The 25154-nt window shown below is 56.1% G+C and overlaps 1 protein-coding gene across 2 annotated transcripts in view; it reads right to left on the bottom strand.

Moving 5' to 3' along the window:
* Positions 1 to 25154, bottom strand: part of CACNA2D2 (calcium voltage-gated channel auxiliary subunit alpha2delta 2) — a 188529-nt gene that overhangs the window by 16292 nt on the left and 147083 nt on the right. For both annotated transcript variants that reach the window (XM_042018867.1, XM_042018876.1), the window contains exons 3-11: positions 24958 to 25017; positions 14593 to 14637; positions 7957 to 8095; positions 4265 to 4396; positions 3952 to 4009; positions 1881 to 1931; positions 1618 to 1717; positions 679 to 837; positions 83 to 190 (exon numbers count right to left, since the gene is read on the bottom strand). In XM_042018867.1, the coding sequence (XP_041874801.1) occupies positions 83 to 190; positions 679 to 837; positions 1618 to 1717; positions 1881 to 1931; positions 3952 to 4009; positions 4265 to 4396; positions 7957 to 8095; positions 14593 to 14637; positions 24958 to 25017 (852 nt within the window). The remainder of the gene's footprint in view (positions 1 to 82; positions 191 to 678; positions 838 to 1617; positions 1718 to 1880; positions 1932 to 3951; positions 4010 to 4264; positions 4397 to 7956; positions 8096 to 14592; positions 14638 to 24957; positions 25018 to 25154) is intronic.

Below are 25154 nucleotides of genomic sequence, written 5' to 3'. Positions count from 1 at the left end.
GAAGCCAGCAATGGAGCTGGAGTGGCCATCTCCCCCCACAGTGAGCAGCCCCAGCCCAGCACACAGCCCCACAGCCTCTCACCGTCTTATTGGGCCAGTTGTACTTCTCAAAGACATCCTGCACTCGGTCCTCACCGCCGTCCGTGAACATCATGATCATCTTGTTGCAGTTGGCACGTGTGATGTTGGACTGTGGGGCAGACACAGCACCTGAGGCCACACCTGGAGCCAGCAGTGCTGGGCACAGGGCTGGATGCAGCCAGGAGGGCTGGCCCCAACTCATCTCTTCTCAGCCCATTTCTCTGGGGCGAGGGTGATTGGGGTGAAGGGGCAGGAGGAGGGATGTTGTCAGCTGGGGAATGATGTTGTGGCTAATGCCACTTGGCACCTAATAGCACCATTCATCTTTATTTTGCCTCTGGCACAGCATCTGGTTGGGTCTGGCCCCTCCACCCAGCCCTGCTAACTTTGAACAACCCAGAGGGGAGCAGCACCAGCAAAACCTTGGCTACAACATGCCAGGAGGTGGGATGTCTCCCCCAGCATTGACAAGGAGCACAAGGAGCCCACTGCAGAGCAAAGCCCCAAGCACAGGGCAGCAGCCAGGCACTCAGAGCTGTCCCGTTGTCCCCAGCACCCACAGGTGCACCCAGTCCCCCAGCCCAGCCCCCAGCTCACGTTCTGCAGCTGGTCGAAGGCGTACTCAAAGCCAGCCTTGTAGTCCGTTGTGCCCTTGGCCACCATGCCCTGCACGTCCTCCTTGAACACCTTCTTGTTCCGGATGTTGGCCTGCACCAGGTGCTTGAAGCACGACACCGGCTTCGCCTTTTCATTGAACTGGGAGGTGAAATGGAGGGGAGCGGGTCACAGAAAGGGGACAGGGCAGACACCAGCAGGCACAAGCCACTCATCACACTCAGCTTCCATAGGCGGCAGGTGACCCAGATGTGTCCCACATCCCAGGGAGGGCTGATGCGGAGGCGGAAGCTTGGCTTGGGACAAATCCAGCACTGAGCTGCATGGTGTGGGTGCTGGCAGTGCAGGGCTCGCCTGCACCCTCACTTCTGCAGGACCCCCCAGCTTGTGCAAGCAGCTGTGCTGTGCTGTTCTGTGCCGTCACGGGGAGCAGGTGCTGCCTCTCACTTACGGCTTCATTTACTGGCAGTGGGGCCCATTCATTAGGGGAGCAGTGATCCAGAAAACGGAGCCAGGCCAGACACGTTAATTAGCGCCGGGTGCTGGTGGCCAGACAGGGGAGGGGCACCCAGCAACGCACAGATGTGGTGGCACGGCCACTGTGCTGCGTAAGGTCACAAGCTGGTGACATAGCCATGGGGTGCAAGGTGTCAGTGGCTGGTGATGGACAGGAGGTGGCTGGTTGGGATCACCCCAGGAACATCTCTGCCAAATGTCCCATGATGGGGGCAGCTTTTGCACGCCGAGCCCTGAGCAGCCATTTCCTTGCTTATGTGCAGGTGTGTGGTTAAGAAGACAAAAAATGGTATTTCTGTGTGCAGACCCCTTAGCCAGGTGTGTGTGGGGGGCAAAGGGCTCCTGTGCTGTGGAGCTGGGAGGTGCCTGGGGACACAGCCCTTCCACTTGCCCCATGGCACTCACCGAGGCCACATTGACATAGTCATCATCTGAGAGGGTGTCCAGCATCTCATAGACCGAGGTCTTCATCAGCTTGAGGGTGAGGCCGCTCACGCTGCCACTCCTGCAGGAGACAGCGGTGCTGGGGGCTTGGCAGTGAGGGAGCACAGGGCTGTGCTGTCCCACACAGCTTCCCTGTGGCCACTGGTGGGACAGTGGCACCTTGGCGAGCTGTGTCACCATCCTGGCCTGCCTAAGCCCAGCCATGGCCCCCACCATGTACTCACACATCCACAATGATGACCATGTCCTTTGGGGAGGAGGCACCTTGGATGTACCTGTGGGGTACAGAGTGGAGTCAGCAGGGTGGACTCATTTTGGGGGGGGACCCTGACTCTGCTGGGAGCCCCAGGCACCCAGGGCTGCGGTGACCCCGTGGTGAGGAGCAGGAATGAGGCGGCTGTGGGCAGGTGGAGGCGAGGACACGGCTCCTGGGGCACAGCGCAGCAGACGGCCAGTGCCTGCCGCTGCGCACCGTGTCAGCCTAACGAGCTCTAAATGCTAAACTCTTCCATCATCACAGGCCCTTTCCTGCGTGCTGATTATGCTGACACACACATCCATATTAAGATGCTATTTACCCCCCTGGTAGATTTAAAGGCCAGGCTGATTACATTATTTTTAGCTACGAGGAGGAAAAATAATAACACTACGTAAATCTTCCCCAGTGAAAACAATTAGGGAACCCTTCCTCACCCTTTGAAACACCAGGTCCTGCTCTCAGCCCTGCTGTGCCATCCTGTGTGGGAGGGGGTGGCACAGTGCTCAGCACCCATCCCCAGGCACAGCCCCGCCTCACCATCCAGTTGCATGAGGCCTGATCCTGCCGTGGCTGAAGGCCAAGGAAGCCTCATTATTGGCTTGATCAGGATCAGGCCTTGTGTGAATTAATTAGTGTGTTATTAGTATCAATTACTCACCACTACTGGGGATGACTGGGGAAGGGACAGGCTCTGATTGTTAATCCCAGGGCCTGATGTTCCCTAATTATAAGTGATTACCTGGGTGGGATGCAGGATGCTGGCACATGGGGCCCTCCTGACATGGGTGCAGCATCCCTCAGCAGCTTCCTCTCATGCTGGGGTGCAGGACGGGCAGCTGCCAGCCTGAGAAGGGGCTCTTGAAGCCTCCCCTGCCCCCGGGGCTGGGCTGTCAGTGTTGCACAGAGCCCAGCTAAGATGCTGCCCATAATGGGCTGTGGCAGCGCATCCATCTCCGGCTGCCTGGCTCAGATGAATATCCTGGGCTCAGCAGGAGACGGCTGTGGCTAATGGGGCCATTCATCAGGGGAGGGGAAGGCAGGCGAGTGGCACCCGTGGCCCCACGGCCGTGGCCAGGATCGTGGCCCCAGAGCAGCGAAGGCTGTGTCCTGCATGGGACCTCAGTGTGAGAGCAGGAGAAGACCCCGAATGGGGGTTGTTCCCCAGGGTGTGCTGTCCCCCAGCACAAAGGGTGCTGCTGCTCCTCCATGGCTGGGTGGACAACCAGGTGGCCAGCCTGGCTAGTGGGCAGGGAGCTGAGCTCAGTAGCCCCCATATACATCAGCAGCCCCTGCCCCAAACCAGCCTTCCAGTCCCCGCTCTGCAATAACCTGCACAGACACCCCGGCAGGGAACAGTTAATAATTAATGTTGAGCAATCAAAGGCAATTAACCATAGTAGCAGGGCCATTAATTTTCTGTCAAGGAGAGGGGGCAGCTCCCGATATGCGCAGGGGGCCAGGCAGGGGGATGATCCCTTGGGATACAGGGCTCCCTGGGCATGTGCCAGAGGCCTGTTCCCACTCTCCTCTCCACAACTGCAGTTTTAGGCAGTGAGTGAGGGCAGGATGGGGCTGTGGCTCCCCCAGCTCCAGCTGATAACCAGCAATTCCACACCAGCACCTCCAGCTGGGCTAAGGGGAGCCCATTCAATCCCACCTCACTTGGTGTGGGCTAAATCACTGAGCCACAGCCTGGTGCTGCCTGCCCGTTCCTCACCCCATCCTCCCAGCTCATGGTTTCCAAGCTAGCTGCTACCTCATTTGGATGGGAATGCTGGCCAGGACTGAGTGCCGGCAGCCATGGCTGTGGTAAGGCGGCACAGGGTTCTCTCCACACTTTCATCTGCACCCAAGGATTTATCTCTCCATCCTGCTGTTCTTCTAGGAAGAGGGAAGGGGAGAGGGAGCCAAGCGCCACAGCTCAGATGCCCCTGCCCATTTTATGGTGTCCCTTTGCCAGTGCCAAAATGAAATGAAAAGGGGAGGGAGCTGATTGCTCCCAGCCAGGACCTCCTCCCTGCCCAGCACCCCCTTACCAGGGCCGCCGGCGCACATCATAGAGGTCGATCTTATTGGGGGCTCTCCATGGGGTGGCTGTGGAGAGAAGGCAGGTGGTGAGCAAGGCAGGGCTGTCTTGGGGTGGGGGACATGAGGGACAGGGCAGAGGGATGCCCAGGGCTGAGGAAGCAGCAGGCTCAGGTGGGGAGCTCACACCAATGGGTTTTGGCACAGTACGGTTACACGTGTCACACCAGGCCCAGGGGATTGCTCATCACATCTAACAGTGAGAGGGCCTTGGCTGCCCTTGGTCACAGCCCCTCTGTCCCACAGCCTCTCCCTGCCACGCACCAGGGTAGTAGCGGGTGACACCGGTGGCGCTGCCGAAGACCTGCCAGAGCAGGGAGGGATCCTCCTTCCGGTTCTCGATGAAAACGTCCTCCAGGGCCTGTGTCCAGTTCAGCTCGTTGAGGATGACGGTGGCTGCGGGATACAGAGACAGGGGTGGGTGGGTTGAGGGAGCAGTGGAGCTGGGGGTGGGCTGAGGGGTGATGGGGACTGTGGTGTCCCCACGTGATGGCAGGGAGGGAGAGGTGTGTCCCCCTCCGCCACTTCCCAAGAAGAAGCACACGGGGGCTTTCCAGCTTCTCCTACATCCCCTCGACCCCCTCACTGCCACAGGGCTCCAGCACCACCCTGCTGTCCCTTGTCCCCAGAGAAATGAGCCACTCTTCAGGGCTCCCCAGAGTGCTCACTGTCCCCACCTGCTCTGGGGCAGACACAGCCATCACTGGGGACAGCTGGCCTGCCATCTCACCGCCTTCCCAGCAAAACTCCCTGTGAAAGCCTCACTCCCCAGGGACAGTCAGCAGCTGGGAAACCCAAGGCTTGTGTCCCCATGGGCCGTGTGGAGCCTCTCAGGCCCACTCTGCATTCCCACTGGCCCTGCACCTGACACAAAAGCAATTAAGATGCTGGCAAACAGCAGTTTTGAATTACTCAGCCATTAAAGCAAAAGATAAGCTGCCAGCAGCCCTAGCCTGTGATTAATCAAGGGGGGCTGTCAGAGCACGGGGGGGGGGCCCTGTGTAGTGTGGCAGGTACCGGGCTGGCAGGGAGCTGGGATAGCACCTCCCTGTGCTCACAGGGGGACCCCAAATGCTGTGGGACGGGAATCCCACAATGACCACTGGTGCTGGGTTGCCCCAGGACTGCAGCATGGAGGAGCCAGTGGTGGGTGCCACTGCAGGAGCAAGGAGCCAGCAGCACCCTGAGACCAGGCACTGATGCCTCCTGGGGGACCCTCAATGCATTTTTGGGGTGCAAGAACTCTCAGGAGCACCCCATCTCTTTGGCATTGGGCAAAACAACCCAGTGTGGTGCTGCAGGGGAGCCAGTGTGCATTTGAGGAGTATATTTTGCTCTCCTAAGCCTTCCTCCCACACCTGTCCCCCCTGGAAACACCATCATCACCCGTTCAAGCCTTCACTGTGGTCCCAAGGCACTGGCAAGATGTGGGTAGGTTTCACCCAGGATGAATCCTGGATCCCTCTATCCCAGCATGACTGCTGAAGAACTGTCCTTCCCTCAGGCAGCCATGCCTTCAAACCATGATTTACTCTATCCGTATCTCCCCAGCCATTCCTCAGCACTGTGCACACACACAGCGCTGCTATCTGGGCACTTAAGATGATTTCTTGTTTGGCTCTGCCACAGGATGTGGTTTTTCCCAGAAGTGGCTATGAGCTGGCTGTCAGGCTGCTGCCTGCCTGGAGCAGCCCTGGGCAGTACTGCCAGCCTCAGGTGGGCACTGGGCTGGGCCCTGACACATCCATGATATCCCTGGCAACACCTACACCCCAGAGCCTTGGGGCCCATCAGCCACACCAGTTGCTTGTACTGAATGCAACTCCTATATCCTCCCTGTGCTATAACACAGCCCTTTTATTATCTCTGAGCTCAAACACAGCCCCTACACCTTTCCTGGGCATGAATGTAGCCCCCATATCGTCTCTGTGAACAAATACAGCCCCTATGCTCTTGCCATGTGCAGAGTGATAAAGCTTGTCCATGGCGGGGATGGCTCCTGTCCCCCCTCAGTCGAGGCCAGAGATGCCAGCCCCACTGGTGACATCCCTGTCCCTGTCCCCATCAGAATAAGCCCAGCCCCGCCCTGCCCGCGAGCGATTGCAGATTTAATTAAAAATGGCACAGTAAATAAAACACATATAGGATGTAATTTGTGTGTGTAGCGAGGGGTGACGGCGGCGGGCGTCGCCACAGGGTTTAATTAGCGTGCCAGGCAGCGATAGCGCCTCTCCGCCGGTCCCACCGGGACACGCTCCCGCCCACAGCTCTGCGGGGACTCGCCACGCTCACTGCTGTCCCTGGCAGGACAGGGTGGCCCCGTGCCCTCACCCCAAACCACACTCTGTGGAGCAGCAGTTGCGGACCCTTGCCTGCACCCTGGATTTCCAGAGCACCCTGATGTGGCTGGACGTGGCCTGATCTCTGTGCTCCCACACTCTGTGCCTGTGGCTGCAGCCCTTTCTGGTAAGGGGCATTGGGAGGGTGTCCCTGCACTGTGACCCCCCATTGCCACATCCCCTCTCCAGCATCCCTCTCTGAGCAGCTGTGAGTCCCTGGAGCACGTTAATCTCCAGCTTGCTCTCGTCCCAGGGCTGAGTGGGGTGATTTATGTGGCCGTGGTGGAGCTCCAGCCGTGGCGTCGGCTGGCGAGCAGGGCTGAGGAGGAACGAATATTTCATCGTGCGCAGCCCACCCGGCTCGCATGATGTGCTTCATTAGCTGCCTGCCCTGCGCTAGCTGGGTAATAAAACTAATTGCAAATTTCTAATCCACCGCTGCCTCCGCGGTGAAATCATCGCACCGACGTGGCTGCGAGCGGGAACGCTCCGCTCGGGGCAGGAACAGGAACTCGGCCCCCATCACCACCATCACCACCCAGGAGACCTCAGCAAATGCCGCCGAAACAGAGGTGTGGAGGCAGTGGTGCCTTGGGTGCTGTGGGGCAGCTGGGGATGCTCATGACAGCAGGGTCTGGGGCTGGGCACAGGATGCGGCCCGCGGGTGCTGGAGGATGTCCTCCAGCTGGGAGCGGTTCCAGCTCGGTGCCGAGCAGCCACTAGAGGGAAATGGAGACCGACTGTCACCGTGTGCCACCGCAGCAGGGCGAGGTACCGGAGAGATCTGAAAGCTCGGGGACCGGCACACCGCTCGGTGGGGACTGAAGCTGGCGTGGCACATCCTATCCCATCCGCCCGTCCCTCCCTCCCTGCTCGCTCCCGGGCTGGCCCAACCAGCCGTCCCCGTTTCTAGATCAGCCTGTGCCCTCCGGCAGCCACAGGGGCACGGCTGCAGGGCTGACACCCCCTGCACGTCCTGGCAGCAGGGGCTGCCCCGGGGTGGTAACACACTGTCCTGCAGCCACCATTGGCTTCCTGCGGGATTGCAGCTCCTTTTTCTCCTTTTTCATGACCTCAGCCCCAAGTAGGCTGAAGACAGGCAGCATCCCCGCTTCGCCCTCTCCCACTGCCCAGCCACGTCTCACTCCCTTCTACAAGCAGGTCAGTGCTGCTGCCTCTGTAGGTGCTCCTGCACAGAGCTGCTCCATCCCTCTGAATGTCTCTGGCACCCGCTCTGAGCCTCCTTGAGCTTTGCTGGTTTCTTCTGCAGGAGGATGAGAGCCATGTGGGCACAGCTGAGCTTCACCCTGTGCCATAATCACCACCTCTCCTTTGCTCCCCATCCCCTCCCTAATAACTCCTAATCCCTGATCTGCCTCTTTTGCCTGGGTTGAGCCCTTGAGGGTCCCTGGGGAGAGACACATTGTCACCTCAGTCCTGATACAGTGACTCTGCCTCATTTCATTGCCTGCCCATCTGGGAGCCAGCCTGCCCTGGCACCAAGACCCAGTTGGGGCGCCCCAAGGTGATGGTCCCTGAGGTTGCAGTGCTCCAGGCAAGAGAGGTGGATGCCCAACCAGGCAGTGCAAAGCAGAGAGGATGAGGAGGGGCACTCACAGCCTTTGTAGATGTCCGTGGGGATCTGCACAGCAGCGTATGAATAGTTAACCTTGGTCTTGAAGTTGTCATCATCAGTGAACTCCAGCTTCAAGGAGTTGGACTTCTCCCTCTCGATCTCTTCTCCATCGGGATCGTCCTGGGGAAGGAGCAGAGCACATGGGGTCACCCAGGGTTCCAGCCCTGGATGAATGGTGGGAATGCCATCACCTGAAGCCCATCACCAAATGCTCCCTGGGGTGACCAGTCCTGCTGGCTCTCATGTGGATTTGGCCTGCAGGCTGTGCCAGAGCTGGTGGCACAGGGGACCAGGTGCCAGGAGCGGGTGGGCACAAAGGCAAGCACCAGTTGCCCCTTGCCTCTCCAGCTTTGGTAGCACAGCAGGTATTAAATCAGACATAGAAAAAAAAAATCAAAAAAAGGCCTTGAAAATCAATTAGCAGCAAAAGGCAACTATCAAAGAGCAAATTAAAACGGAGTGCAGCTTAGCGCTCTGTCAATAAGCAATGCAAACAGTATTTAATTATGGTGGAGAGATGGCGAATTCCCCACTGCTGGTGCTGGAACACATTCCCTCACCTTCCCAGCCCTCCTCTCCATTCCCCAGTCCTGCTGCCAGCATGGCACTGAGGGTAAAATCCCTCTGGAAAGGCAGGCAGGGCTGAGCTGGTGCAGGCAGAACAGCTGGGTGGTTGCAGACAGGGGACAGGGTGGGAGCTGAAACATGAGGCCATGTGGGGAAAAGTGAGAATGGGGGTGGAGTCACTACAGAGCTGGAGAAATTGCCTCAGCCACCCCACCAGGAGCAAAGAAACCCAGGAGAAGGTGCTGGCTCTGAGCTGCCCATCCTGCCACGAGCCCAGCAGCTGGGGAAGGCTGTTTGCAGCCAGCTGTGGGATGCTCGGGGTAGAAAGGAGGGAGAGGAGGATGCTGCAGCACCTGCTCTTTGTGCTCCTGGAGCTACATCCCTGCTGAAGAGGACAGAGATGCAGAGCTGCCTGCCCCAACCACAAGCAGGGACAGGCAACAGTGCCAAGCCCAAGCTGGGATAGACACCTGGAGGGATGGCCCACGCTGTCCCACAGCAAAGTACCATGACACCAGGGGACACCAGGAGTAGGGGATGGTCCCATCCTGCTGTCCTCAATGGCCCACTGCGAGTATCTCTGTCACTGATCAGGCTCCCCTTGACAAAACCCAGGCAGCAAATACCTGAATTTCTCACAGGAAAAGCCATATATTTAAAGGAAAACGATGTGTTTGGGAAATAAACTATGAAGCTTGTTTAACACCCATCCTGGTCTCCTCCCCTTTTCCCCTTCACAGATTGACATGGAGAAATGTCACCTCCCCTGCAACAGCTCCAGCCGGCCACTAAGGTGCTGACATTCCCATGACATTGAGAGGGGTGGCCAAACCATTCGCCACAGCTCGGGAGAGTAACAGGATTGATATGCAAGGTTTGGGTTTAATTCCAGCCGATGGATTGTGAGTGTAAACACACTGCCCAGCCGACCCCTGTGCAGGGGCTCCAGCTGCCCAGAAAGATGCTGAATTCAACTACGGCCACAGTAGCCAAGCAGGAGGCAGGCAGGGACTGTTCCCAGCTCCCTGGAGCCATGTTTCTGAGATCAAAATCCAGATTATGCTCTCAATTTCATATAAATCTGGAGAAAAGGCACAAAACTGACTGCTGGAGCCTCTGCAAAGCCGTGATGCTGCAGCAGAGGCCATGGGCTACCCAGAGAGTGGATCTGGCCCCAAGCCTGCTGTCCATGGGGGCTCAGCTCTCTGGGGGAAAGCACACACCATAGTTCATCCCTGCAAACCCCTCCAAGCACCAGTGATACAGAGGTGCCTGCTGAAAACAGGCTTTGGGATAACGCTGTGGCCTGAGGGCATCTGCAGCACCGAAAACTCTGCTTTGACACTAAACCCTTTTTTCCTCAACCCAGAAAATTCCTGGTGACAGCTCCCCATCCCTCCCCATCTCAGATCTGCTGGGCACCCTGCCACAGCCCATCCGCTGCCCCTGCCACCACCAGCAGCTGGAAAATCCAACTCTCCCTCTTTCCCCCACGCTGGCATGGCTATTCCCCACTTAATCGGAGCTGGAACTACTGTATATAATTACTGCTCCTCTGTTTATCATTATTCCGTGATCTCACCCACTTCTGAGGGGCTAATTTGTATGCTGCCAGCTTTGGCGCTGTCTGGCTGCTCTCATTCATGGAGCTGTAAAGAGGCACATGTATAGGTCTTGGGGACAAATATACAGCTATCTATACGTGGGGCACTTCATGCATCACTGACACCTATATGGCAAACAGACCTGCAGAAAGAGCTACGTTTGTCCTTTATCCATAAATCCCCCAACCTCAACCAAGTTATTTCTGTTTAGGCCAGGCTGAATCTGGCCCCTGAAAGGGGGTAATTTCCAGCCACATGAAGGCAGGTGAAGCTGTCACCAGCCCAGGCCGGGAGGGGAGCATCTGGGATACAAGGAGACACTTTGGGAAAGCTGAGGGAAGAAATTCTGCATTAAATTTAAATTAGAGCAAAGCAGATGATTCAAGTTCTCCTGAATTTACATCGCTTTAACTGTGAGCATCTCGGCAGGCCCCCAGCCAGATCTTGCAGCATTCCTCATCATTACATTTCAAAAGAACTTGGAAACATCTATTTATCTGTTACAGTATGTACAACGTAACGCAAATAGATGCTACAGTTTGAATATATTATTTGCTACACACCATTAGAAATCGACTCCACAGTGATATATCAATATGATACGTATTTACTGCTTCAGCAAGAAGTCATCACGCCCTGAGAGCTTTTGCCATCTCCAGTGCTTTCACAGCTGGGCTGTCACTCACATTTTCTCCTCAGTCTCCGGAAATGACAGACAGGGGACAAAACCCAGAGATGCCCCTACACCTGGTGAGCACCAGCAGCGCCACCCAACAGCTTTCCTGGAGGCTGCCATGCTCTGGGCAAGTGCCTGCCCTCTGTCCCATCCAGGCTGGTGCTGGCTGAGGAGAGCCAGGGCAGCAGGACTGTCGTGGCCCCCAGGGTTTGGAGCTGCGGATGGAGCTGGGGACGTGACCTGGTGCAGCAGTGATGCCTCGTCCCCGGCAGCTCCTGCAGATGCAAACACCCCTGTTCATTGCTCATCTCCATGGGAACCAGCCATCACAGCTAATGATGGCTGCTTAAACGGCAGCCCCGATGACAAACGCAGAGCTGATCTGGCCACAGCATCGATGCCTCCCCTGGCCTGCCCCACGCAGCCTGGTCGGGAACACACCGCACTGAGATCCCTTCTCAATCTCCCAGGGGCACCCATCCATGCTAAGTCGGCAAAGGCCAGCGAAATATTCGTATCAACATGCTGTGATTCTGCTAATAATGGATATAAATGCCAGCCCCCATCACATGACTGAGAAACTCCAGGCCTGTGCAGAAGGGTCTTTCTCCTTAAATATATCAGTTTTTCCTGAAATGCGGTGATTTAATGCCAAGGAGGGACGTGATGCGTTCTCCAGCCACATTCCTGCTTTTACAGCAGCCCAGGTTATAAATAACAATCAGCTTCTCCTGCCAGCCTGCTCCCCTATCCCCCTTCACTTTTTTTTAATCTTTGCCAAAGGTACTGTTTAGAGATCTTTCTAGACCATTTATTTTTAAATTACCAGCCAGAGGAGAGAAGTTAAAAAAAATAGAAAAAAAAAAAGAAAAAAGGCAAAAGAAAGAAACTTCTGGGGCTGATAGCTTATCATGAGGAAATCCAAATGTCACATTAGTTGAGAAAGTTGGAAGATTAAATTTTCCAACACCCTTCATCTGCTGCTGCTGACATTTAGGGGTCTTTTTTCCCCCCTCCTCCCTCTCCTTGCTGCATCTACTGAGCGGGGTGAGCAGTGAGAGGGGCGAGCAGAGAGTGGGCAGCCCCAGCATCCCCTGCACCAGAGGGGGCTGAGGCTGGCATGGAGCCTCCCACCATCAGCCCCTCGCTCTCAGCCCTCCCCAGGAGCTCTGGAGGGTGCTGGAGGGTGGGTGGGCGCTGGAGGGCTGACCTTGGGGCCAGGATACCTTCACAAAGCTGTGCTGTTTTCCACCTGAGTACAGTACGTCCCAGCCTCAGCTTTGACAAGCATCATCCCCTGCCATGAACACAGCACAAAAGATGGAAAATTCCTTTATTTCTGTGTTGTTCTGCCTGTGACACCCAACTGAGACCATCTGCTGATTTCAACACTTCTCCCCACATAAGCCCCACGGCCCTTGCTAGTGGGGAAAGGTGAAAACTTTGCTTCTGCAAACATTCTGAGAGCCTTGAGGACCCCTGGGAAATTTTTTCTCATGTTCCCATTTGTTAAAAACCACTTGGAAATCCAAAGTCTGTTTAGGGAGATAGTGGAGCTGAGGTGCAGGCAAAATGATTAGGAAGCTCATTTCCTTCTCACTGCAGTTAAAGCCGGTGTAAGGCTTGTGAATAAGCCCCAGTTACGGGGAGCAGCCATTGTCCATCAGCACCAACTCTGGCTCAGCTACATCCTGCTCCATTTAAATAGAAAAACTGAAGCTAAATAAAGAAAGGATGGAAAGAGCACTATTACGTTCCATTCAGACCTTCTGGTATCATCTCCCTCCTTTTTTACTTCAGCAGCATCTTCTTTTTTTTTCCCCATTATTTTTGTTGGAATTAAATTTGCTGGGATTTCACTGGCAAGGAAGCAACAGCACAGGTAGGGAAGTGCCCTCGCTGCCAAACCCACATACCTCAGCAACAGGACACCCCCAGTTTTGCAATTTTGCTTGTTATCTCCCCAGGACTAAACTGATGCGTCTGGTGATGGACTTGCAGGGCTGTTCCTCCTTGACAACATGTCAGCTCCTCCAGGGAGGGACCAGGGATGAGGGAGCTGAGCCCTGCATCCCTCAGGGACACTGTGCCATGCCACCACCATGCATAGCTTCTCCCCAGTGTCCCATGTACTGGAAGGGTTCCATGGGCACAGCTCCGAGGTTGAGATGCCTCCTATTCCCTCATCCTGCCGAAGGTGACCAGGGTGGCGGGGTGTGCCACTCAGGGGAACAGCGGGCATGGGGACATCCAGCTTCTGTCCCCTGCCCTGCAGCAGTGACGGCAAAAGCCCAGCCCAGCCCAGCCCGATGGATGCATTAGTCCTGCTCCTCATGGCCTGGGCTGGGAGTTGCCCTGCTCCCCAGGCTGTCTCCTCCTGCCTCAACCGCCAGCCAGTTTTTCCTTCTCTTCTATCCAAAATCCGCTTTAATGTATTTTAAGCCCATTAGCTCCATCCTCTCCAGAGCAGCCACGGCATGATCCTCTCCTCCCTCCTTTGGTAGCTCCCCCAGGCTGGGGAGGGACAGGAGACATCCTCTGCATCCTCAGATCTGAATGAGTGGGACTGTGGGCAGGGAGACCTGCTCAGGAGAGCAAACGCCCTCCACTCCGGTCACAGCATCTGCCCGACCTCTCCTTCCCACCTCCCCCCTCCCTCTGTGGCTGCTTCCCTTGTCACTGCCTGGGGACAATGGCACTGGCAGTTAGTCAGTAACTCAGCTTTGAAGGCATCCATCCTCCACTCCAGCCTGCTCCTGCTCTGCTCTGGCGCATAAACTCCCAGGTGGGTTGAGAGGAGAGCAAGGGTCAGTGCAGCGCATGTCACCCAAGCTGGTGGGACCCCATCAAGCCCAGATCCTCTCCTCCCTTCTGCACAGGGCCTTCTAAATGCTCTTGGGATCACCTGAGTGTTATTTTCGGATGAGGCCATGTGATTTGCAAGTGGTTTGCTGCCAACACCATGTCCTCTCCCGCTGTGTTACCGTCTCTCGCTGGCACATCTGCTGCCAGGTCTGCCTTGGGACAAGGACCAGTTCTGGTGCACCAGCATTGGCTGGGGCTGTCCCCAAGGCTGCACCCTGCTGTGCTTGGGGCTCCTGGTCAGCTCCAAGGACTCTGCTCAGCAGCCTCACGCCAAGAGCATCACTGACCTGACAGGCCCCTATTTTGTAGGGATCCCGCAGCGCGGTGTAGGAGCTGGGTGACCTGGCAGCAAAGTGGGGTACCCCAGGGCAGAGCGGGGTGCTGCAGGGCAGAAAGCACTGCTGGTGGAGCTCCCTGTGCCCATGGCACAGCACCTGAGTGAAATCACCGTCACCATGAGGAGGAGCCGGCAAATGCCAGCTCTCTTGGGAGCGCCGGGAGCGCGGAGCTGATGGGGCTGTAGTTAAAGCACTGATTGCCAGAAATCACAGGATGGCTGTGCTCAGAGCAGGGCAGAGAATTAGATTCAGTCTCTAATTAAAGGTTTGCTCTTCATTTGAATTTCAGATGCCAGCTTTAATTTTAGAAACTTTTGCAGGCAGCAGAGCAACCTGCCCACCTGCCGGCTGCCAGGCCCGGTGCTCGTGGACAGATGTCACCATGGCTCAGCTGGGGGGACATGGCTGCACACCGGGCACTTGCTGCCCACTGCAGAATCTGGTTACACCAGCTGTGACAAATGCTGTGCCATGACCCCTGGTACAATGCTGGGACACACTGGCAAGGGGCCCAGCACTAGGCCAGGGTGGTGGCTGTGCCAGAGATTCCACAGAGACAGTACTCACATATTCAGTGTCAGCCTTGGAGTCATAGTACTCGATGTCTTCCTCCTGCAGAGAAAGGGGAGAGCTGTTAGTGCCAGTCAAGGACAGGGATGGGAGAGGAGTCCCTCCCCTGACTTGCCCCCTCAGCACCTCTGCCATGCTGTTGGCAGCCACCACATTGCTGGGGACTGAACCCTTCCCAGCCCATGCTGTCCTTGGGACACGTTCAGGACCTCACATCCTCCACATCCACCCTCGGAGGACTGGCCATCGCCTGCCATGCTTCCCTCTGCTCATGACTGCTGTGAGCCACAGCACTGTGGGGCCATGCACAGCCTCCACCATGGCCAACAGCCCCGTGGTGGTGACATCAGTGTGACTGTGGCCTCTGCACTGTCACCAGGTGCAAGCCTGTGCCACATCCCCACAGCCACAGAACCCCTGGTTCTGTTGCAAACATCAGGAGCCACAGAAGAGCCAGGTATAGGCAGCGTGGCAGGCAGCAGCCCTGCAGCCACCCAGGCCCTCTCCCTGCACTGCAGGAACATGGAGAAAAGTGTCCTTGCTTCCACAGAGAAATGCACGTCCTTAATTTGGGGTATTTAGAGCCTATTTAAGCAGAAAGGTCTGCTTGGATTCCTCTTCCCAGAGTGTCAGGACGCGAGACAGCTGATAAAATTCCTGAAGAGGCAATTGGGAGAGCAGCGATGCTGTCACAACAGCGTTCCGTGTACCATCAGAAAGGGTAATTAAAGGGCACTCGGAGACTCTTCCCAGCGTGCCGGGACCGAGCGTGATGCCGGCACACCAGCAGCCGTCCTGGTGCTGACACGTCTGCCAGTCAATCAGCATCAGCAGCCAACCAGCCTTCCCCGGCACGGCAGCGCCTTGGGGTGATTATTGCTGTTGTTACCTAACGAGGAAAGTGATCTGGACCCCGAGCAGAAACACGGCCAAAACCTCAATGGCACTGACTGCACCCCTGCCTGCTCCTGCTCTGCTGCTGCCTGTGCCGCACCCGGCCTGGACACAGCCTTGTGCCAGGCACGGTGGCACCGTGACATCCACGCCAGCCTGGTCGCGGGTTTGTGCCGGAGAAAGGGAGCAGCAGGTGTGAGAAGCTCTCCAGGCAGCCGGCAGCACCCATTCCGCCACCCTGGCCCCACTGAGTGCTGGCAGTCACTAACCCCTCACCGGCATTACCCTCTAGCCACATATCTGCTCCCCAGAGGGGTTTGCAGTGGCTTCTCCCGGCTTCCCAAGAGGTGGGAAAGCCCCTGGAGCTGATCTTGGGGACATCGACAGCAGGGGATCCCGGCAGACTGCGCAGCCGATGTCTCCCCAGGACGGGAATTGCAAAGGGCAATTCCTCCTGAGAAGAGGGACCGTCACTTCTTCCGCGGCCTCTGCGACTCTTAATGATTGCGATAAGACAGCACCGGGAAGGGAAAGTGAAAAAAAAAAAAAAAAATTTGACGCAGCATCTTCCAATTTCTGTTATTAAAAAGCCCAGTCATTAAGGGAACGCACTTATTAATTATCTGTGATTTGTTGTGAAATGCTGAGGGGTTTACAACAACAAGAAAGGAAAAAAAAAAAATCAATTTCTCTTCAGCTGCCCTCCCCGCGCCGCTGCCGGCCCCACGCCCGCCCCTGCCCCTCGCCGGCACTGCCGCCTCCCCGGGTCCGCGGCCATCTGCACTTCCTAATTAAAGGAACCCCCGGGAGACCCGTAACACAAACGAGCTAATTTCATGTTTAATGATCTTTAATCAGGAGTGAGTGTGACTAACAACGGCCATCCAGAAGGTGCTTTGTTATTCATTTTATTTGCCACTGGCTCCTCCGAAAAGCTCGATTCCCCTCCCACCCGCAGAGGCCCCGCTCCCGCAGCGGAGAGGGCACGAGGTGATGATGCTCGGGCACGAGAGCCGCTCCCCTGATCCTGCTTTCACCCGCTCCAGCACTCCCACGGCACGGCACAGGAGCTGACCTCCTGCAAGGAGGAGTCACAGAGCCCTTGCCACGCACTCTTTGAAGCCCTGACAACCCCAGGAGCAGCTGGGTGAGATCTCAGCCACACGCAGGCTGTGGCTGAGGTTTCCACGTGTGAGACAGCACGTGTGGGACAGCCAGCACCAGCGTGGCCCTGGCCCTGAGTGTGCCCTGACGCCAGGCGCTACGATCCTTGCCACAACCCTGCTGGTGCTGGGGGTTTTCATGGGGTTCCAAGGGTGCCTGGGGGAGCTGGCAGGGCATCTGTGTCCTTGCCACTTGGAAGCCAGTGGCTATTCCGGGAAGGAGGGATAGAGCCCTCAGAGATGCTCTAAAAAGATGCCACGGGTATCCCAAGAGGCAACAAGGGGTCTCTTCTCCCTAATATTTTTTTTTTTAAACCACATTTGCCTTCTTCACATAATCCTCTCCTCCTCCTCTGGTCCATGTTAAGCTCAGCAGCAGGTCTGTGTAAATAGCACTGATATTTCTAGAGCCTTTCAGAATAAATACCAATAAAGAAAACAAGGGTGTGAAGATGTCAAGGGATTTCAAGGCAAAATATTGTCCCTGTCTCTTGCACCCGAGCCTGCAGGAAGCACACACTGGTTCCCATTGCAGGGGAGGCAGACAAGGAGGAGCTGCTGCTCTGTGATGTGTTACTGCCCATTTTCTTGTACCTAAATTGCCAAATGCCGCCTGCACAGCTGTGTCACTGGTGGGTAAGTGCGGGGTTATTTCAGCTCCTAAACCCTCAGTGCAACACTCTGGGAGCTCAGTGCAATCCCAGACTGATCTGCAACTGTCCCTGAAGCCACCACCCAGGCTTCTCCAGCAAAGCCACCAAGGAACCACCGCACCTGCACCAAACCCTTGTGGTTCAGTGTCACTGGGCAACCCCTGGCCAAGGCTTGACTCAGGTGGGACCTCCGGGAGGTGGCCCTGGGGATGCTGCATGCCAGAGTCTCCCCAGGGACCCTGGCTCCTGCCTGACCCCCTTGAGCCCTCCCTAGGAGCCCTGTGCTCCACACCTTCAGCGTTTTCACACCGAAACACCAAGCAAAAAGCTGATTACCAAAACCAGGCTGTGAGTTTCCAGAGAGCTGCAAGCTGGAGCCTTGCCAGCAGCACAAGAGAGGACCCCACTCTGGCACTGGTGCTTCCTTGCCACACACCAGCAGAACAGGTTTGAGACAAAGCCCAGGACAAAAAGGGGCACAAGGGTGTCTCAGGTGGGTGATGAGGGGCATTCCTGCCCCACAACCCCTGACACAGCCCTCTACAAGCATTCAAATAGATCTTTCTTTGCCTAAAACAATTACAGCAACTAAAAATAATGCTGAAAAGGTCAATACTCTGTTATCTCACTGCAGCCTAGAGATGTCAGGACAGAGGGGTCCTGGCCCAAACCTCCAAGTCAGCGACCTAACCAGGTGGCAATCAAACCATATCACACACACAGCTGCCACCACCCTAAAAAAGCCTCGAAGGAGCTATTGGTGGCACATCAGCTCCCTGCTCCAGCCATCCAGCTGGAGCACACAGCTGGCAGGGATGCTGCAGAAGGGCTATGGCTCGCTCTCCCCTATAGGGCTTTCCTGTAAAATCACCTAATCTGGCTAATCCTTCTCCCAAGGACCTGTAGGATCTGTAGTACTCCCCAGGATTGCTCACTGTCGTCTTGTAAGGGTCACCCTGCTGCTCACGTGCCCTGGGGATGCTGCAGCTCCCCGGGGCAGTTTTGCAGGCAGATCCTGCTGCAGTGCATTGATTTCAGTCCCTCTCAGCCTCTGGCTGTGGGTTTCATTTCTCCGAGCTGCACAGGTGACCCCTGTGGTCAGCAAATCTCTTTCAAGATTTAATTGGCTCTGGAAGAGCCAAATCCTGCAGCAGTTTGCCTTCAGGCAGTTAGGAGGAACTCGGAGGGTGGTGGGGAAGAAAAGATGGATCCCGAGCTGGCACCTGCCTGTTTTCCAGCTGCTGGATGGAGCTGGTGGTAGGACCAGCATCCCAGCCCACAGTTTATCAGTGTGGGGACAAGCCAGGTGACCTGAGCTGTGCCTGCTCAGACCCGTGGGCAGTTCAGTGGGTGGGGAGAGCAAGCAGGAGCTGGTGTGCCCACACAGCACTGGGGGCTCTGCTCACGTACCCACCTTTCCTCTGCCATCAGCACTTAGAGTGGACAGGAGTATTTAGGTACTTCTTCATGCCCCTGAACCATTAAGCACAACAAAAATAGCAACAGCTTCTGCTTATAGGCGCACCTTTCCTACAGAAGACATCCTGCAGCGTGTCACGGAGCTCCTGGAGCCTCACACCTGTGCTATGGCTGGGGGAGCAGGGGATGAGCAGGGTCACAGTGCATCCCCACCACAGCAGCGCCCTGCCAAGCCCTCCTGGGTCACAAGGAGCGAGATGGGACTGCCTGATGGCTGTCCCTGGGGACTGGTTTGTGCTGGTCAATTGGTCCTGGCTGGCAGCTGGGGCTGGAATTCTCAGCCGGGTGAGCGCTCAGCCCGAGGTGTCCTAGCCCTGCCATAGGCACAGCAGCCTCTTGGCTGGGGAACAACAGAGCAAAGAAAGTGTTCCTGCTACACCTGCCACGGGGTGGTGTGAGGGCCACAGCCAGGAACAGGCTCCAAAGGGACCAGATGAATTCTTGGGAGAAATTCCTTCCTGCAATCACAGCCAGGCCTGGCTGTGGCTGGTAGGGGCTGAACGTTTATTTCTACTGACCAGAGCTATTCTTGTCTATATGCACCATGATGAATCCTTTCCTAGTCCCCAGAAGGGGGAAATATTCATGGTTAGCCCCAGCCACCACAGGCTGTTGGGTAGACCAAGGAGAGGTCTGGTGGGGACCATACTTCTCCTGCAGCTCTGTGAATTCCCTGCATCCCATCCACCATCAGGGGCCGTGCGCATTACCCAGGACAGGTGGAAACAGTCATCATAATCTGCCTTGGCATCTTTTTTTTAAAAGCAATTTCCTCCCTCTGCCTCTCTGACAGAGCTGGGGAAATATTTAAGTGACCTGTCAACAGTTTTTTCATCTCCCCGAGAAGATGTTTTATCTGATCACACCTCGCCAGCTATTCTTCTTTACATGGCATCTCCTGTCTGCTCCTGCTCCTCGGAGGCTGCCTCAAATGCGGCACGGCCGCTGCTCCCCTCTACTGCACCCGGGTGCCACAGGGATGCCAGCACACACAGAGGCTGTTGGAGACCCCCCACCCTTCCAGGGATAGGGTGGGATGGGACGGGATGGGATGGGATGGGATGGGATGGGAAAGCAGTACTGAGAGGAAAGCCAGCAACCCCTACACCAAACCACTGCAGTCATTGGAGATGCCATGGGTGGCCCAGCCATCTTGCAGAGTGGGGGGTCAGGAAAGCCCCCTCAAGCCCCATCCTTGGTTTTTAAGAGGGAACAGCACCGACACAGGGGTTTTGTGAATGATTTTCTTGGTCTGCTTTTCAGCCAGACTGGCGCTACAGCAGCAAGGTTGGTGCTATAGCACAGTAATTCTCCGAGCGTAATGAAAGCTGACATTATATCAAACACAATAAAGACTCTCAGTTGATGGAGATCATTCCTGAACACACAAACCCATTAAACTGAAAAAAAAAATATCAATTCTACACACTCGCCAGCCAAAAGAAAATGTGATTTGTTATCTAAAAGGGGGTTATAAACACAGCTTCAATGCACTTTCTGTGCTGTAATGAAAACTGGGTTTGAAATGGCAAGACGACTGCAAATTAGAGTATTTGATTTTATTTTCTAACTTTTTAGGTAAACCTTCTACAAGGGCAAGTGCAAGGTTACGGTGACAATCTTTCTGTTCTCAGCCGATAAGTAGGATCTGTAATTAAAGGAGGAGAAAAATGAAAGGAGGATAAGGAGCTGGCGTTCGCCCTTCTGATGCTGCTTTGAACACAAAGCCCTGCCTGCATGGCCGTGCCCAGCCCACGGGAACGGCTGCCAGGGCCCACACATGGCACGGCACGGAACAGCACGGCCGCTGCTTCCCTGCAGACACACACCCAGCAGTGCCAGATGGGGCAGCAGGATGGGGCAGCAGGATGGGGCAGGATCCTGCAGCCGGAGGGATGTGGCACCCAGGGCTGTATGGCCGTGGCTGGGCACCCAGCTGTGCTGCCATGTCCCCCTGCTTTATCCCGCACCTTTCCTGGGCGGTCAGGAGCGCAGTCTCTGTTATTCCTCCTGTCCATCCCCATTTGGCAAACAGCAATCCCCTTTTCCCTGGAGTTTCGTTTCTAATGGAGCTTGAAATTATCTGGGCTTTGTTATTTCTCACGTGCTTGCAGGCGGGGGTTATGGATGGAGGCAGCGGCGTGGGGCCGTCCAGCACTTGTGATCCCTCTGCCATCTCCACAAATGTCACCGCACCCCAAAACCACCTGGTGGCTAAACCCTGTCCCCAGCAGCTCCTACATCCACAGCTCAATGTATGGCTATTTTTCTTTTCCAAGGAGAAGAGGCCTGCTGGGCTCTGACCCTTCAAAGGGCCCTTTCCAACACCAAAAGGTGGAGAGATGTGGGAGGCAGGGGGGCAGCAGGCAGAGGAAGAGGGGAGCTTCCCAGTATAGTGATGGAAAATGCAGTGAGGAAGAGGACTGGGAGAAAAACAACAGTAATAAACATTTTATGAAGCAGAAAATGGCTTATAAAGAAGTCAACTTTTAAAGGCAATTTATATAATCCTGCCAAGCGCACATAAATGCAGGGATGGATCTTTGCAGTGCTGGAGTGGCCCTTAAAGGCACAAATAGCTCCAGCAGCCCCAGCAGACCGACACGTGGTGATGATGATGATGATGATGATGCCCTGGGATGCATTCCGTGGCTGGCAGTGCAGATCTGCACCTGTGACAGCATCCCCCAGGTCAGCATGGCCCCCACTCCCACACACCATGGGAGTGTGGGACACCTGAGACCCCGCTGATACTGCTGGGATGGGGCTGAAGGTCTGAAAAAGAACTGAAGGCACTGGAAAATTCGGGAGGAAAGCAGGACATGCAAATGGAGAAGAGCTGGGAGAACATGGCTGGGATGTCTGACAGGCCACATGGCAGCTTGTCAGTGAGGATGGATCCAAAGAATGGCAGCAAAAAAACTCAACATGACCTTTCATTTTTATAGGTACTTTTGAAGGTCCCTTGCCCAAGCAGGGCAGCAAACAGAGGATGGAAACCGGGAAAACAGCACTGCAGCGTGGGCTGGAGTCCCGGCACCTCCATTTGCTGCTGGGAATGGTCTGCATGGGGAGGGCTCAGCCCCACTGCCACAACTGGGGGATAGGACTGGGGACACCCAGAGCAGGGGGACAGACCTGATGTGCCTTGAAGGACAAACCCTCATGGCTCTGCATGGAGCGAAGCCAGACTATCCCAGTGGACCTCTGGATAGAAGTCTGTAGGCCAGAAGATTCTCACTGGGAAAACTGCCAGGCCACTGCAAACTGGGAATTTTCTGTGATTTCTTACCATACCAGTGCCAGCTGGTTGCAGTGTCCCCTGATGGGAGCCCACTCTGGCAACAGGACCCAGCTCTCACCTTTCCAGAGCTCCGCCAGCCTTCTCCAGTGGGCAAATGTGCATCCCTGAGAGACCCTCACTGTGCAGGCAGGGAGGGGCATGGTCTCTCCCCACAGCCTGTCTCGCTGCCCCCATCCCTGCCCACCATGCCACTCTGAGCCGCCACCCAGCCCTGAGGTACAACATGCTGGAGGGAACTCATGAGGAGTGCTCAGAGTATGGGTGACCTTGGGGCCAAGGCTACTTTTGATCAAGGAAAATGGTCCGATGTCCAGAACTGGGGACACAGCCCTGGCTTGGCACGGCTGGTAGACATGGGGGGCCTGAAGGTGGGCGAGCACAAGGAGCAGGGATGAAGCAGGACAGGATGAGGGGATTGTTTGGGGAACAGGGAGGCACTTTGCAAAGCCTCCTGAGGTGGGAGGCTGAACTCAGCTCCAGAAAGGCCAGTATTGCTGGCAGGTAGCTGGAAACACCAGAAAACAGCAAGGAAAAAGCAACTTTCCCAGTAGAGATGGATCGTGAGTGATTGCTGGCAGCAGCTCCCAGCCGCTCAGGCTTTTGCTCCTGCTTCATTTTCCCCTGGACTTCCATAGCAACCCATCTGCAGTGAGGTTTAATGGGGCTGCCATTAGCACTAATGCAGCGCAAACACTCAGCATCTGCCTCGCCTTTGGATGGAAACACAGAAATAACCGCGCTCGCCGCAATCTGTCATCGACTCCGGCGCGGGGTTAGGACGCGACACGCTGCGAGAGGAGGGGAGAGCTGCAGCCGGGAGGAACAAGCTGCTCGGTGGGAAGGGAGGAGAGGAGGAGCTGGGATGCCGTGCTGCCGCCTTCCCTGCCTGCTGCCCGTGCCAGCACTGGCAACAAGCTCTGGGCAGCCGCAGAGCCAGGGTCAGCGGTGCTGGCACGCGGGTCCGACCGTGCGCGGCCATTTCGTGGATGAAGGGCAGAAAAAGGAGGTTCAGTCCCGGCAGTGAGACATGGACACAGCCCCTCCATCCCTCTGCTCTGCTCGGGAGCTGAGGCTGGTGCAGGCAGGCAGGGCTGATGCCCAGCACCCTGGGGGCTGTGCACAGAGCTGGACCAGTCCATCAAGTGTCCCAGCCAGGCCTGGGCTGTCCTGATAAAGCTGCGCTGAGCTCTGCGGTGACGCATCGCTGCACATTGTTTCTGGGTGACTCGCTCCTAATTACCTTGATTAAGTGGTTGCAAACAGTGCTATTAAAAATATTTTTTTTCTATGAAAGTGGATTTCTGAAAGGTTTGTGCTGTGAATGGTAAAATGAGCCAAGAGCTCCCCAGCGCTGTAGATTTTCCCAGCATGTTTTGTGTCCTGACTGTTATTCCCCTGGCAGTGGAAGGCAGCCAGGTCTGGTTGGAGAAGGGGCTCTTTGGGGCTGCGAATAACCCCTGCAGCAGGAGCTCATCCCTGCATTCCAGAGGATGAGCAGAAGACCCAAAGACTGCTACAAAATGCAGTGACCTTGTGCCACCTCTGCCTGCCCTGCACATGCCTGGTCACAAGGCATCCAACCCTGGGCGCCAGTCCAGCATGGGGTGCACGGGGCCATCACAATGTCCCTGGGGTACCCACAGCCAAGCTTCAGGTGCTGCTCAGGGATGTGTTTCCTGACCCTGGAGGACACACGAAATTGGGTCAACACCAGGGATGGAGGTGCCCAAAGCTCGCCCTACACTTCTCTCAGCTTTCCTTGGGAGCCCTGACCCAAGGTCCTGGTGTGGCACCAGCATTGGCATCAGCAGGTGCCTGCACCAAATCTCATTATTCTCTTCACCTCCTCTCCACTGGCCTCTTGGGAGGAGGTGATAGTAATTCACCAGTGCTCTCATGCAGACAGGAAGATCCCTGTGAGCTCATCCTGCTCCTTGGGTGCCTGTGGGACACAGAATCAGCCACCGGTGTCCACCCTATACTGGCCACATGGCAAATGAAAGCCAAGCAAGTCAACCCCCTTGCCTTCTCTTCTGCTCCTCCCACCTCTTCCTCTCCACAACAAACCCTGGCGACCATCACCTATGGCAGAAGATCTGCGTGAGCACCAGCAGCTCAGGCTGTGAAATACCCCCAAAACACACCAGCACAGCCTGGCAGTGGGGCTGTCCCCAGGCTGTCCCCTCAGACGCTGCAGGGAGTTCCTCAGAGCTGGGCAGGATGTGGCCCTACCCAAGAGGAAGGGACTGGGTGGCTCAGGAGTATTTTTTAGTGCAGACTCCATTTGCACTGGGAGAAAAACAATCTTTCCTTCCTTTTGTATTGTGGTTATAATTTGAGAGCATTTCCAGACAGAATCCTTCAGGTTCCTGCTGAGTGCTATCACCGCCAGAATTACAAAGTCAAATGCAATCATTAAACCCGCGTCTTCCCTCTCCCAGCCCAGATTGCTCCTTCCCCAGAAACAGCCCCCACCACAACTGCTGGCATGTGCCACAGATGAGCCACCACTGCTCTCACCCCATGCGAGCCCCCCTCGGCACCAAACCCAGTGGCTGCCGGAGATGGGGGGAGCAGGAGTCTCCTCAGCCGCCACCCCCTCGGAGCTGAGCTGTCAGTTTGACCTTCACCTCCTGCCTTCTCCTCACGATGTGTGCAGGCTGAGGCGAGGCTGCAAACCAGCCCAAAATCACTTCATTTGCCCTCATTAGCGGTGGCAGGCGGTGGGGCCAGGGCGTGCCGAGCGCGGCATAGCCAGCGGCGACTCACGATGGAAACAAGAACGTGGGCGAGGAGGGATGGGACAGTGACTCTGTGCCAAGAGTCATACCAAAGGAGGGAAGGGGTGGGAGTGCACATGGAGCCTTACCCGGATGTTGTCCTGCCAGTGGTGAGCCTTCTGGAATTTCTCTGCAGCGTTGGCAAGTCTCTGCAAAGCAAGTGGAAGAGGAGAAATGAGCCTAAGGAAAGCAAGAGGATCCAGGCATTGCCCACACCATCCCAGGACCACGGGTGCTGCCCCAGCACCCAGCATCCCTGTTTGGGGGTTCCTGCAGCAGCCCTCTG

Source organism: Corvus kubaryi, unplaced genomic scaffold (assembly GCF_017639235.1).
Source record: "Corvus kubaryi isolate FWS band 111438036 unplaced genomic scaffold, C.kubaryi_AGA036_p1.0 124, whole genome shotgun sequence".
NCBI lineage: Eukaryota > Metazoa > Chordata > Aves > Passeriformes > Corvidae > Corvus > Corvus kubaryi.
This window is presented reverse-complemented; position numbering and strand designations above follow the sequence as displayed.